Here is a 15706-nt window from a genome sequence, read left to right on the forward strand (position 1 = left end):
TTTATTTAAAGAGTTACGTATTTGCTTGAAAGCCAGGCTTACACACAGAGAGAAGGGGAAGGACAGGGGTATTTTCTGTCTGCTAGGCTGTGTCGGATTAAAGCCAGAAGTTTCATCCAGGTGTCCCATGTGGGTGTAGAGGCCCTTGTACTTGGGGCATCCTCGGCTGCTTTCCTAGGCCATTATCAGGGAGTTGAATCAGAAGTGTAGCAGCTGGGACTCCAGTGGTCACCCATGTAGGATCTGGTGTCGTGGTGGCAGCTTAAGTTGCAAAGCCCCAGCACCAGCCACCCTGATGTTATTTTTCTTTTTAAATCAAAGAAATAAAAGAAGGGGGGAGGGGTTAGCATTCAGTTTCTGTGGAAGTTTTCTCTTGCATAAGTTTCGGTTCTTCCTTCGTTAATCCGGATACAACAACTAAGTTACTCACACTGCTGGCATGCCCAGATCTGTCTAATCTGCCTTGGAGGGACCTGACGCTGCTCCTCGGGTGGCCATGCAAGCTCTTGGACCGGAGAGACGGGAACCCCAAAGCCTGCTCTGGTTTTACAGACAGCAAATTCCCCTGCTCCGTTCTGCTGGTGGCCGTCAGGGATAAACGCGGGGCTGTGTGGGAAACGCAGTGGCCATCCTCGGTGTCTGTGGACAGCTCTCTGAGCTCAGCTTGCACCGCGGCTTCCGACACGATGGTGGGGATGTCGGTGCTTCTGGAACGCGTGATCTTCTGCACCTGACATTTCCACTCAGCCGTCCACTCTTGCACGGCGGCGGGGCGCACCTGGTCCATGATGGAGCTGTACTCAGCGCTCCAGGTGCTCACGCCACCCATCAGCTTTCTTCCCTCCGAGTAGACAAAGCTTCTGGACCGCACTGTTTGACAGGTGTTAAACGTATCGTCAGGGTAATAGCGTGTGACTTTGGGTTCCTCCGAGGGATAGGAAACGGTGCCTTCTAGTTTCACTGTATCCACTATCAGCTGAGGGCTTTGAAGATCTGCCTGCTTCTGCCCATGTGCGACATCTGTTTGATATAAACTCGAGGAAGTCGTTTCTTCTCTTTGACTGCAGTCCACGAGCCTTTCATCAACTCCGGCTGAAATCCCGATCTCTGGACCTAATCTGGGCTCCGAAAGGTTCTGGCTATTGTCCACGGCCAGTCGATTGCTGTCTGGGGCCGCGGGTGTGCCGGGCGTCAGGTGCGTCTTCCCGTCCTTTTCCTCCTTCGCACGGAAGGAACAGGCTCTCCTCTTGCCTCCTGGTCCTGGAGGCATGGAGAGAGAGGGGTCCTCCAGCAGCAGCTCCTCCCCGTTGAAATGATAGCGGTACATGCTGTAGCCATCAGCGCTGTTGATGCTACTCTGCCGGAGTAGGAAGGTCGCATCGCATTCCGATGAGGCCCGGGAGCGGGTCTGGATCAGCTCCGATTTGTCAATCCCAGCAAGGTTTTCCAGCGCATTCACCATTCTGCCGGATAACTCTTCCAGCTGAGACAGTCGCAGGTCCACAGTCTGCAGGGAAGTTTTCATGAAATTTTCTCTCTCATTGATTTCTTCCAATCTCATGGACATATTTTCCACTCTGGTGAAGACAAAGGGGGTAGATTGATTAAGCCAGGAAATTCTGAGGGTGATGTCACTGCTGTAAGATTTTTCCGTCTTTTAAGGGTGGTGGGATTGGTGAGACATACTTGCCAGCTTTGCTCACTGCTACTGTCCCCACCAGCATTGCCCTGAGGGGCTTCAGAAAATGAGGGAAGGAGTGGTTAAAATCCACAGTGAAATTTACCAGGTCACTCTATTGTCTCCATGTTCACCAGCCTGGAACTCCCCAAGTTGCTGTTCCAGGTTTCCTAAATCCTCACCCCATTTTGAGTAGCATTACTGGTGTCTTCGTTTGACAGATGAGGAAATTAAATCCCGATCAAAGTTAAGTAATTTTTCCAAAGCCCCAGAGCCAGAAAGCAGTGGCGCTTGAGTACCTAGTCTATAATGTGGCTGTACCATTTGCCCATGTACTTCTCTCTTAGCTGGCATATGGCAATGCCTCAAGTGATAAGACAGCACCTGCTGGAATCCTCGGGGAACTGGCCCTGGGACCTGGTAGATCCCGGTGTTCAAGGATGCTCAATGTCATTACCTAAAATGGCCTCGTACTTGTATGTGACCGTTGCCCCACTTCTCCATATCTTCAACAAACTCTAGATTACTTGTAACATCTAATATGATGAGGGCACTTCAAAAAGTTCCTGGAAAATGGATGGCAAAGTGAGTCTATTTCTGGTACAAAAATTGTTGAAATTTGTGGCTAGCTTTTTCATTAGTAAACACTTCCTGTGAATTTGAGGACTCTTCATACAGTGTAAATGCTGTGTAAATGGTTGTTATATTGCACTGGTTAAGCAATAATGACGAGAAGAAAAATATGAATGTGATCAGTACAGATGCAATCTTTTTTTTCCCCAAAAATTTTGGGTCCAAGTTTGGCTGAATTTGTGGATACAGAAACCCAGGATAGAGGGAACTAATTGAACCTGTACTTAGATTTTGGAGTTTTGGTCAGCAATGAATACATTTACATCCTTATCTGATGTTGAAGGAATTCAGACAATGAACTGTTAATAATGAAGTTCAGATTACTAGTGCACTTAAGGGACAATAGACCATTTAGTGTCTGAAGAATACAGTAATGTTAAATGGTTCTTTGCTCTGAATATTTAATATTCCCATAAAGAAAAATCATGGCTGGGGATTGTGGCTCATCAGAGTAAGACACTAGCATCCTGTGAGGGCCAGTTCGAATCCCAGCTGCTCCACTTCCCATCCAGCTCCCTGCTGAGGCACCTGGGAAAGCAACAGATGATGCTCCAAGTGGTTGGGCCCCTACCACCCACCTGAGACACAGATGAGACTCTAGGTTCCTGTTTGGCCTGGCCCAGCCTCAACCATTTAAAGTGTTTAGGAAGTAATAGACTGACAGATGGAAGATTCTCTAACTCTGCCCTCCAAATAAATAAATATTTTTAAAAGGTTATGGCAGATTGGGCCCAGCGGCGTGGCGCAAGTGGCTAAAGTCCTCGCCTTTAACGTGCCGGGATCCCATATGGGCGCCGGTTCTAATCCCGGCAGCTCCACTTCCCATCCAGCTCCCAGCTTGTGGCCCGGGAAAGCAGTCGAGGATGGCCCAAAGCTTTGGGACCCTGCACCCGCGTGGGATACCCGGAAGAAGTTTCTGGATCCTGGCTTTGGATCGGCATAGCATTGGCCATTGCACTCACTTGGGGAGTAAATCATCGGACGGAAGATTTTCCTCTCTGTCTCTCCTCCTCTCTGTATATCTGACTTTCCAATAAATAAATAAACCTTTTTTAAAAAAAGGTTATAGCAAATTATAAATACCTGCCATTATATATATTTGTGTGTATGTGTGTGTATATATATGTATATTTTTTTATTGGAAATTCAGATTTACAGAGAGAAGTAAAAAGATCTTCCATCTGCTGGCTCACTCCACAAGTAGCTGCAATGGCTGGAACTGAGCCGATCTGAAACCAAGAGCCAGGAGCTTATTCCACGTCTCCCACGTAGGTACAGGGTCCCAAGGCTTTGGGCCATCCTTGACTGCTTTCCCAGGCCACAAGCAGGGAGCTGGATGGGAAGTGGAGCAGCTGGGACATGAACCTGCGCCCATATGGGATCCCCGGCAGCACATGCAAGGCAAGGACTTTAACCACTAGGCTACTGTGCTGGTCTGATTATATTATTTTAAAAAAAAAAACCTATAAGAAGATGAGTCAACAGCTTATGAAGTCACTGTTTTCTGGGCTAAGATCGTTGTATAGAGACCTTGTTTCATATGCCCACTTGTGCAGTGAGTTCTCTCAGTGGGTGCATGAAGTTTAATGATAGGACACAATGAGGCATGCCCAGGACCAGGTCTGCCTCCTCAAAGTTGGATTAGTCCCAAAGATGGGGGTGGGAGTCCTGGCTGCCCCCTGGGCAGTGTTCTACCACTTTGTTCTGGTGATGGGTTCATCCCCAGCTGAGGACAAATGCTTCTCTTTCCTTCCACTTGTCTTAAGAATGCACAGACAGGCTCTGGAATCGCATAGCTTGCAGGGCAGTCTGCTTTGAACGGGCCTCCGCTGCCCTCTCTCCCTGTCCTTCCAAGTCCCTTCTTGTTCTGCTCACTCTGCCAGTTCGCACCATCCTGGCCTGCCCTTCTCTGTCACAGGCCTGGCATTTGCCTGCTGCACTTCTTTGCTCAGCTGGGATCAGCTCTGTTGCTCAGGCAACATCTGTGCTCCTTACTTACTCCTTGAGCTGCCTTGCCCTGACTTCTCCCAGAGGTGTTTCCGTTAATGCCACTCCTGCTGTTGGCACCAGTGACAGCTACACATGAAGGTGTGGCAGGGTCCAAGGCTTCTGTTCTCCACCCTGCTCTAGGAGACAGAGCTATTTATATGGCCCCCCGGAAGCCACATCAACTGAGCGGTAAGGGCTTGACTTCCTGGAACGTGGCCCCCAGGAGACCAAAGCCACCACCACATCCAAGAAGGCAGGCCCTGGGCTCTCTGTCCTTGCCTTTCAGGGACCACTGCACCTTCCTATGTCTGGGAAGACATGGTGTTCTCTGCTCCTTGCTCCCTTCGAATCCGTTACCCTGATGACTCCTTTTGTGTTGAAAGCCACTTTACTTCTGTAGCAATCAATTTTGAGAGATCCTTTGATAAATACTCCAGTAAGAACTAAACTAGCAAACTTTTAACATCTACGTAAATGAGTAAAGATAAATATATTTTCTCTCAAATATTTTTATAATTATCTGCCCATTTCCTTTGTTAGCTAATTCATGAAACAACATTGTCAGGAGGCTGGCATCATGGCATAGCAGGTAAAACTGCCACTTGCAATGCCCAAATCTCAAAAGAGCTCCAATGTGTGTCCTGGCTGCTCCACTTCTGATCCAGCTTTCTGCTTGTGGCCCGGGAAAAGCAGTGGAAGAAGGAAGGCCTCTGCTACCCATGTGGGAGATGTGGAAAAAGCTCTTGGCTTATGGCCCTTTTGGCCATCTGGGGAGTGACCTAGCAGAGGGAAAATCTCAAAACAAATAATTGTCAGCCACTCACACTTAAAAAAGAAACCTCAAAATGACTGGATACCATGATGTTCCTTGTACTGACTGCACCACCCTCTCCAGCCCTGCCCCGAGTCAGTTAGTAGGCTCTGCCCTGGCACTCTTTTTTTTTTTTTTTTTTTTTTTTTGGTATTTCAAGTCCGCCATCCTGACTGTCCCTGCTTTCAGTAAAGCTGTGGGAGGTGCCATGCTTCACTGTGTAGCTTAGGTTGAGCAAAATTGTCCAATGCTTGTTCCAAACTTATGGATTAGCTACAAATGGGAGAGAGCAAATTTTAAACAGCCATGCCAAATCAAGGAAAGCTGATTTGTTTTCAAAGTATGAGAGAGCTTCAAAAAAGTTGCTGGAAAATCCACCTTATCCTTTAATCATTTTTGATGAAATTTGGAAGTTCTCATGTTTATGGGAAATGAGAAAGAAAAGGTGTTTACATTCACGGGTGTCTGAAGTGATTGACAGCAAGGACAATGCTTTGTTAGTCCTGTTGTGAATTCCCACGAGTACTTAAAACATGTTTCACAAACCTTGACAGCCACACAAAGAGTGGCTTCCAGTTGCATGTGGAGAGAAGTGGGTAATGCAGGAGTCAGTTCAGCAAGGGTCTCCTGACTGTTTACACACCACAGGCAAGGGCAGGCAGATGAGCAGGAAGCCTGCCACTTACGACAGAGGTCCCAGGGCGGGATGCTCAGCCAGCAAGCACAGGGTTAAACCTTGGCGCTCTTTTCCGCACAGGCTGGAAAAACTTCGGCACAACATGGAATACAAGAGTATGTGCTTGGCTTTTTTTTTTTTTAACTGACATTGAAGCCCTCTGAGAGATATGTGCCTGACTAGAATGTACAACAATAGTTGGAGGACATCTGGGTTGCTTCCGCTTGCAGTTGTATCTGATCATCTTTCTAAAGCATATTCCACTCTTAGGCAATGATGTGTCTTTCACGTTTGACAATGTCGGATTGTCTCATGAGAACGTGAAATGTTCTCTCATGAAATGTTCTCTCATGACATTTCACTAGTTTTACAATTACAAACATTACAATTTTTAGCCAGTTTTTAAATTGGGCCAGTTTGTTTTCCTTGAGGAGTATCGAGAAGCCTTGCCTACACAAATCTTTGTTGTACACAAGTCATTTGTCAGATGTGCAACTGGCCTGTATTTCCCCCAGCCCTGAACCATGTCTTTTTATTCTCATAGTACTGTCTTTTGCAAAGGAAAAGTTTGTCATTTGGATGAAATATGGTTTATCATTTTTTATGGATTATGCATTTGGTGTCATGTCTAAGAATTCTTGATCTATTTCCAAGTCATGAAGGCATTCTCTTATGTTTTCTTTTAAAGTTTTATGGTTTGGTGTAGTATATTTATATGTATGGTCCATTTTTACTTACTTTTATGGGATTTTTTTGTTGGTGTTTGCTTTGAGATAGATTTTTACATTTAAGAGTGTTGAATTTTAGCACTATTTATAATAGCATTATATACTTATAATGTATTTATTATTTCAAAATTATATTTATAATAGTTTTAGCCCTATTTATTGAAAACACTATCCATTCTTCACTGAATAACTTTTGCACCTTGGATGGGGGAATTGGTTGATTCGATCTGGATAGATCTACTTCCAGACTTTGTTTTTTTATGTTATATAGGTATTGAGCCTTTCTCTATTAACATGCTGTCTTCATTAGTGTAGCCATCTAAGAAGTCCTCACAGCAATCAGTCATTGCTATGATTGTCTTCTTTTCACAATTGCTTGAGACAGTCTATGTCCATTATCTTTCCTTTCCATTTAACTTTTAAACTTAGCTGAAGGAATTTTTCCTGATACTGTGTTAAAACTATAGCTCAATTTTGGCATACTTGATATCTGCAATACATTCATGTATATCAAAGTTTTGAGTATGGTATATCTTTCCATTTATCTGATTCTTCTTTGTTTTCTTTCACTGGCATTTCATAGTTTTCTGCATATAGATGCTATACAAGTTTTCACTAGATTTATGCTCAAGTAACTTCTATTTTGTAGAAGCTATTGGACAATTATACAGGTTTAAATTTTTTATATTGTTAGTATATAAAAATAAGTGATTTCTGTGTGCTGACACAGTACTCGGTAATTTTTCTAAATCCACTTTTAGAATGTTTTTGTTCGTATTTTTAAAAAATGATTTTATGTGGTTGTCACACCTATAAATAGGAATAGTTTTAAATCTTTCTTTTCAAGACGTATGGCTTGTTTCTCTTACTTTGCTTATCACTCTGAGACCTGTAGTACCTTGATCAATAGCAGTGGTGAGAGTGATAGAGCACTTTCATTTACACAAACTTCCCTTCATCCTCACGGCCTTAACACACTGCAGTGGTCATTGTTATCCTCCTATGCATCGCGCACGAGTGACAGATGCATGAAAAAGAGGAGCTGGAGGAATGACTTCATCCCTGATGTCAACATGGACATATCTCAAAGTTGACCACGCGTTAATCCCAGCAGATTTTCTCTGTTAAAAACAAACTAAACAGTTGAAACGAACAATGATATGTAATGTGGGATGGGCCATGTCCCATGTACTGTAAATACTACTTCAGTCTCAGTGGACATGATTGTGTGAAATAATGTCCTGAAGATCTTCTCTGTATCTTGGCATATCTATTATTACAGGTATTTGTTTCTGAATATGATACCCTGAAACATTAAAATAGTTGAACAAAAACACATTTTAGCAAGGAATCATAGATAATGCTTTCCATTTCAATAAAATACAAGCACACCAATATCTACACGTGTGGAACTTTTGTAGTTGCCTCCAGGAGAATGCCTGTGCGTGGCATAACCAATTGGGCTTTGTCTATTAAATGAGAGATACAAATTCATGTTGCTGCAGTAAGACTCCTTGTGCATCATTCCCAAGGACAAGATATAGACATTTGGAGTTCTGTAGTAAGCTAGTTTTTCAGGCTTGGTTTACATGCAGTCATCTTTTCACAAGAAAACTTCACCCTTCACCTGCAAGGCATCTGATGAATTACATGGGAACATTTCCTTGAGGAGAGAGTTAAATGTTAACATAAAAAAACATGATGTTAATGGAGCTAGATCCAGTTCATACTTGAGAAAACCCGTGTTTCAAGATCCCGTGGTATTCTAAACTTGTGTTCTACGACTTCTTACCCTGTAATTTCATTCCAAATCTAAAGATCATAAAGTTGTCTAATCCCCTCTAATTTTTACATCCAGTTATTTTAATTTTCATGTACTTCCTCATACATAGCTGCCCTTTAAATTCAGTAATTACAGAGAATACTCAGGCCAGAATCTTATGCTTTCCTATGGAGTTTTACAAGTGGAAGACTCAACAAATACTAATCCTAAAACAACAAGAATCAAGCCTTCAACCTAATGCGTTTCTTATTCTTTGTGAAGCTAATATATTGATCAGCTACTGAAAGAATATTAAGTTGTCTGAGAGTCTAGCCCTGTGTAACCTTGGTTGTGTAGACCCATGTGGCTGTCCCTCAGACTGCCAGTTTTCTAGAATTCAAGTCACCTAAATCATCAGCGCCTTTCTTGCCATGTCCTGTTTTCTGTTCAGGCAAGGCTCTACAATCATCCATTAAATGAAGCTCTTATTCATAGCCTAGGTTCTCCCTCATTCTAACACATTAGCACCAATTCCTAATGGCCGGACAAAGATTAATGGTGCCTTGCTTTACCAGAGTAGTTCTTAACATTTGTAAAACTATAAAAAATGAAATTCATTTTGATACAAAGACTTCTGAAATCAATACATTGAAGGATCTTCAGAAAGGTGAACAATACGTATTATGAAAAAAAGCAGTGATTTCAAGATTGTGTGTGCTAAGATAAAACCTATCTTTTAATATCACTGTTCTGTGTTTTGTAGTGGCCTTGTATGTGCATGCTGCCATTTCCAAGCAGGGCATCTTTGTGGCATCCCTCCTAACTGGTTGACAGGCCCCCTTCAGGTTCCACATCACATGCTATGCTTTTTGTATCCCTGCCTTTGGTTAGTTGACTGATGAAAGTCATGAGAATCACATTGACACAACACTACTCAAGGTCTTTTTATGGCTGTTTAGTTGGGTGTTCGTCATTCATAGCTGGTTCCTTGCCTCCTAATTACTTTTGAACCTGTGATTGAGGTTGCCGAACCAAAGAAAGCACTCCATCTCATTGGTTATCTCACTTCTGGCAGCCTGCTTTACAAAGTGAACTCATTGGACTTGATTCCTCCCTACTGACTTCAAGTCTGTAGTGTTGATTCTGTCTTAGGGATACTGTCACTGCCACGTGCTTCCCATGCTTTCTGTCTGTGCTCTTGGTCTTTCTGTTAATGTAATGTAAGCTCTTGATCTCACTCCAGCCCTAACTTTATTCTTGGGGAGGACTGCTTTATATATTGGAATTTGGGACATAGGACATCGGTATGCTTCTCATTCTCATCCTGTCTGTCTTTGGGAGCCAGTTGCCTGCGAGAAAGATAGTTCTCATTATGTCTCAGGCCATACCTGATTCTGCATGTGTGGTTGACAAGAACCAAGCCACATCCTCCAATACAACTCCTAATACTAATAAAACTGGCATTTATTTTGTCTGTATCTTCCTGATGTAAGCATTTCTCTCTGAATTGTCTCTCAAAGTAAGAAAGGATCAGTAGTGTTAATTTACTGCACACATTAAAACTCTAAAATTTTTTCCTATCCTTTTCCCATCCAAGAAACGTTGATTCCTAGTAATCAAAAAATGAAGGCATCATGTGATCCTCCATGACTGCGCACTTGTCCAGGGCCTCACCTGCACTGGAACCATCATCCAGTCCCTTTCTGAGACCAACCCCTCTTTCAGTTCTGCTTTGAGTTACCATCATGTCTCCTTCTTAGGGTCTCTTAGCAGTTCCTTCTCTTCCTGATCACATAAGAGAGTGTTCAATATCATCTCAAAGCCATGAATTGCTAACTTCTTGTCAAGACTATAGGAAGCCCAGATCGATGAGTCTGACAAAAAAAACATTCAACTCTGAGGTTTTGAGGGAATCATAACTTGAGGTCTTAGGCTACTCTAAGAGCCTCAAGTGCAAGGCCAACTACATTTAAAGTGCACAATTTATGAGTTCCATTTTAAATTTTTTGAAAGGTCAGACACAAATGAAAGTTACACAAATGAAAGAAGACAAAGAACAAAGGGCTGCCATCTATGGCCTCATGCTTTAAAATCTTTGTTAATATGAGAGTACTTTGAAAGGTTCATAGATGCGGAATCAAAAGATAAATTTGTTTTGATGCAGAAAGTTTTTTAAGATTCATGAATAGTTTTTTCCTTGATATGCAATATCAGTGAATGTTTTGAAAATTCCTCATATACTAATTATAATTATTATTACATATTATATGTTAAGCTTGATTCTCAACACTTTGAAGCCATGGAAAAAAGGAAAATACACTAGGTAGCATAATCCTATGGTTTGTGAGAAAAGGTTAAATCCCTGACAAAATTTTGTCAAAGAAGATTCTTTTCAACCAGCTGCTCTTTAAAAAAAAAAGTTCCTATATTTCCATCTACTTGAAAGAAAGTGGCAAAACAATCAAACAAACAAACAGACACAAAATAAAAAACAGAATAGAGAGGAGGGAGAGAGGTCTTCCCTGTGTTGGTTTACTTCCCAAATGCCTACAACAGTTAGGGTGGGGCCAGCCAAAGCAGAGATCCCATAACCCCATCTGGGTCTCCTCCTTGGGTGTCTGGGGCCCAAGCACTTGAACCATCATCTGTTGCCTTCAAGGAAGCTGGATGATCTGGAAACTGGTTCAGAAGCCAAGGAGCCGGACTCAAATCTACACACTGATAAGGAAGGCTTGATGCACTGGGCCACACAGTACTTGCCTCCTAATTACTCTTGAACCTGTGATTGAGGTTGCTGAACCAAAGAAAGAGCATGGCGTTGTAGTGGCAATGGAGAAGGATTTATGATACCATGTATTCATGAGGTCTGCAGGAATTAGAGTGTTTAGATTGACAAGTTCTAATTTGGGCATGCCGGCAGAAGTTATTGATGGGATAGTCTTAACCCACCACCTCTTCGTTCCCGGAAGTGGTATCTTGGCATTTGAGCAGAAAAACAAAGGATGAGAAAGAAAAAAGGACCAAGGTGTACCAGGCAGGGGGAACAGAACATGCATATCTCTGTGGGGAGAAGGGCGCTATGCTTGGAGGGCAGGCAGGAAGGCCAAGAAATGAAGTGCTACACCTGCTGGAGGGAAGATAGTACAGAGTACGGCTGGAAGGATGTCAGGGCCTTGTAGGTTTGAGAGTGGTGGGAGTCACCAAGGGACTGTTCAGTGAAGCTGAGGGGGTGGGGCAGAGGACCTGTCTAGACTCTCAGGAAGGCAGCATGGGATGAAAGAGCTAAAACCAATACAGAAACCTTGGCCAAGGAGCAGACACAGGAGTGAAGTCAGAGCTGATGGAAGCTTGAAGCAGTGCTAGTGGTAGAGATGGGAAGTGGGTGGACCATGATTAACCATGAGAGGGAGCACGCAGAACTTGATAGTTGTCGGTGAAGAGGAGGAAGGTGCCCCAATGATTTGCTCATGTTCATCTTGCGTGGCTAGTGGAATGGTGGTTCCATTAGTAGAGCCTAAAGCCCAGCAGAGGATGTCCAAAAATGGGAGAAAACCATGAGCGCAATGCCTCTGAGATATCTCAGTGGGCGTGATGGGTAGACTTCGGGTTAAATACCTACTGCACCACTGACTCACATTGCAGATGTCTTGAGGGGTGGGTGTTACAAATGCTAAAACTTTATAATAAAAACAGCCAGTTTCAGGGGTAGCTTTTCAAGCTTGGGAAAGAGCCATGAATTCAGTTCCTGCACATAAGCACTGAATGCTTCCTGTGCACAGTGTGACTGATGGTGAGATGTACTGGGTGAACACAAGTGGTAGGAGGGCATCATGAGAAACACGGGCCCAGGCATGAAAAGGGGACAGCCAACAAGGAGGGCAAGGATGAATGAATGCACCAGCGTGCTCTGTGGTTAGGCACCACTGTGAGAGGCACCACAGAGAAAAGGACAGATCATCAAGTGGAGATGCAGAAAATAAGAAACACACAAAGGAGATTGGAGAAACAGCAGGTGTGGCTGTGTACTCCAAAAATGGAGCTACAGGGCAGTCACAAGTGTGCAAAGTGAGGTACGAATCACCAATATTTCCATTCCTTTTGCCTTATTCCTTGCTCCTGGGCTGGCCAGGTTAAGAGGGAAGGAAAGCTCCTTTTGCTCCTCCTCAGTTTGTTCAGACATTCACCTGTGAGTCAGCCAGGACAAGGCCAATAAAAGGAAATGGAGGGGCAGGAATGTGCCCCTTCAGCTCTTGGGGATCCCAGCCAAGGGAAACAGGAAGTAGCATGTTTTTGCTGCCCTGCACTTTCATTGCTATTTCATGTGCGCTGAGCCCCTAGAGAAAAACGCAGTTTGGTAGTGACCTGATAACTACATTCTTGGAGACTTGGCTCAAGAATGGTAAAAATCCAAACAATGCTAGGGGAAGAGAGAAGGGAGGGGGGCTGAGCAGGGCAGAACACAATTTCCATTGTAAATAGCTGGCTAAGATTACATTCCGGTTAATGCCTCACTAAACTGTGGAAATTTTACATTACCTATGTGGAGCACTTAATCTTAGGAAGAAATCCTTTTCATATTTTGAAAGCTTAGCAATGAGTGTTGGATAGCAAACAGATGTCTTCCAGTTTGATCGAAACTGTAATCTATGAAGGCCAAAAGCCAGTGTAGACAATCCTTGAGCTCAGCTAGTCAGATTTGGTTGGATTACAAGGTGTCAGGGTCTAGGAGAGGGCCCAGGGACCGGCGGCTGCCAGAGGGCGTCTCCCCTCCAGTGACCTGGGGCCGAGTCAACCACCACACTATGCAGCAGGGAGATGGTAAGGTGTATGCAAATTATGCTGCCAATTGTTGGGGCCACTGGTTGGGAACCGTGTGCTGAAGTATCTTTTTGTTGTCCTTGCACACATGCAAGTCTGGGTCAGGAAGCTCTCCTGGTGCTCACGGATCTGAGGAAGAGAGACTCCACTTAGGCAAGTCTCTTTTCCCAGGCTCAGTCTTAGTTTAACTCGGAACAATGTGCGTCCAGGGCCAAGATCAGGACAGGGCATTACAGCGCAGTTTGGGGAGTGTCCCTCCTTCTGTCCCTCCCTGGCCTACCTTCCTTTACCCATTCATTGAGTCAAACACTCGGGCATTCATTCTGCACACAGTGTGGAACAGGCTGACTTTTCCGGGAACTTAAAATGCGTCAGTGGAAGACGGAGCCTGGCCTACTTTACGGCTTCCTTCCTCCCTGGAGAACACACATCTCAGCCCACCGCGCCCCTCTCAGCTCTCCAGCTGGGGGTTGGAGGAGCACCAGAGTCTGGGAGGGACATGTTGGGGGAAGCAAGAGGTCACCAGGCTAGGTGGTCCACAGGAAAAGCTGGTTCCTGGAGCTGCCTGTTCTCCCCAATAACGCCCCAGATTGTGGCTCCCATTTGTGGGGTGGACAAGAGCTGTCAGGGGTTTCTGTTTTGGTGAGGGATGGAGTAGAATATATACAATAAGTGTTACTTCTGTACACAATATCCAACTTTCTCACTGTGGAGGAAACGTGATTTGGGAGTTGGATACTTGAAGGGACTTGGGCATCCCCACACCCCAAGGTGGGAAGGTCCCAGGGGCGCACCTCTCGCACGTGACCCTGATGCGCTCGTCGCTGGACGACTGCTGCTCGTCCTCCTTCTCCCGGAAGTGCTCCTGCACGCACTGCTCCTCGAACTCGTGCAGACGCTTGAGTTCGTCGTCACTGAGGAACAGCTCTGTGGAGGGGACAGGGACGGCCGCGTGAGACCACCAGGCTCCCAGCACTCCGCATGACTGAGGCGTGTGCAACACGGGCACTGAACCCACCCAAGGCTCCAACCCCTCTGGGAAAGCACAGCTGTGGGAGTGCTGCACGGTTGCCCGAAGGGGACGCGCGAGGCCCCCACGTACTGAGCCCACGGTCGCGCTCCTCCTGGTCGCCTTCCCGCTTCTTGCGGCAGCGGCCGCCGAGCCGCGTCAGGATGATGTAGATGTGGCTGAGCACGATCAAGGGCGGCGGCAGGACCGGCCGGTCGTGAAACGTCATGATGAGCTGGTAGCGCTGAAACTTCCACACCTGGTTGGAAATGGACTTGACTTCGAAGAAGGTGTTGCTTCAAAAGGAAACATCAAAAAACAAGTGATTTGTTGTTTCCTGGGTAACCAGAGATACTCACACCGGAATGAAAAATGCTCACTAACATGGGCTTTTCCTGCCAGTTGGTACTATCGATGTGAATTGCCTGCGCTCAAGGACATCTCACCGAGATTCATGACAATCAAATGTGTTAACACTGCTTCCAGCTACTTTTTAGAAAAAGCATACCACAGCCTACTGACTCATATATTTATGAGAACTTCATATTTAGGAGTGTGTGAGCCATTCAGTGAAGCAGTTAGAAGTGTTTGGGAACTGAGTGGATGACTTGTTGGATGTATTTGATGGAAGGTGGGCTGCCTTGCCTGTGCGATGGGTGCTGTCTTTGCTTTAGCTGCCAACACGAGGCAGTTGAGCACACGGTTTATTGTCTTTCAGCAAGGGTGAGCTTTCTCATCTCGAAAGTCAGCAGTCTGAACCAGATTCTCTCCAATGCCCTTCTGAGATTTTACATTTCTTGGAAGGATTTTCTTACTTCATGTTTTTTTTTTTTTATCTTAGAAGCTAAAGTCATTTTAAAGAATTTATTAAGTGTAGTCCACATAGTCAATACAACATGCGCAAGAAGAGAGTTTTGTAAGGAACTTGGATTAAACAGGTAAGCCCTTCTCCCACCCCAGATAAAAGTGATTGTATCTTCTGCCTTATGACAGCTATTTCAGACCAAATCTTCACTGCCTCCTGAGACCTTCACCTTGGAGAATATTTTCATAGGCCATAACCAGGAAAGCCATACTGTGTGACAGTGGCATCCCATGTGGGCACCAGTTTTATGTCCTACTTCTCCGCCTCTGATTTCGCTCCCTGTTGATGCACCTGGCGGAAGCAGTGGAAGATGGCTCAAGTGTTTGGACTGCCGCCGCCCATGTGAGAGACCAGATGAAGCTCCTGGCTAGCCTGGCCAAGTGCTGGCCATCGTGGCCATTTGGGGAGTGAACAAGTGGACGCAAGATCACTCTCTGTGTCTCCATCTATAACTCTGACTTTCAAAATGAAATAGCTAATCTTTTAAAACAATTTTTTTTATTAGATAAAATACATGCTGCTGTGGTAAAATACTAACCAGGACTAAATTTAGCTAACAACTCTTGATTTATGAATACAATAAGATTGAAGTTAAACCAAAAGAAAATTCAAAAATTCTACTTCAACCCTAGTAAAATTCCCTGCAATATAAGAATATTTTAGAAAATTCATGGGGAGATGGAATAAAATGTATGTCTGATTTTGTGCAAAAAATACTTGAAATTTGACATATAGGA

General features: G+C 44.5%; 1 protein-coding gene across 1 annotated transcript in view; it reads right to left on the reverse strand.

Annotated features, from left to right (window-relative positions):
- Positions 1-343: 343 nt before the first annotated feature.
- Positions 344-15706, reverse strand: part of TRPM1 (transient receptor potential cation channel subfamily M member 1) — a 107478-nt gene continuing 92115 nt past the window's right edge. The window contains exons 25-27 of the mRNA XM_040968669.1: positions 14198-14400; positions 13890-14022; positions 344-1577 (exon numbers count right to left, since the gene is read on the reverse strand). Of these exons, the coding sequence (XP_040824603.1) occupies positions 344-1577; positions 13890-14022; positions 14198-14400 (1570 nt within the window). The remainder of the gene's footprint in view (positions 1578-13889; positions 14023-14197; positions 14401-15706) is intronic.

The sequence above is a fragment of the Ochotona curzoniae genome, unplaced genomic scaffold (genome assembly GCF_017591425.1).
Source record: "Ochotona curzoniae isolate NIBS_2020 unplaced genomic scaffold, NIBS_Ocur_1.0 scaffold_4701, whole genome shotgun sequence".
Classification (NCBI taxonomy): domain Eukaryota; kingdom Metazoa; phylum Chordata; class Mammalia; order Lagomorpha; family Ochotonidae; genus Ochotona; species Ochotona curzoniae.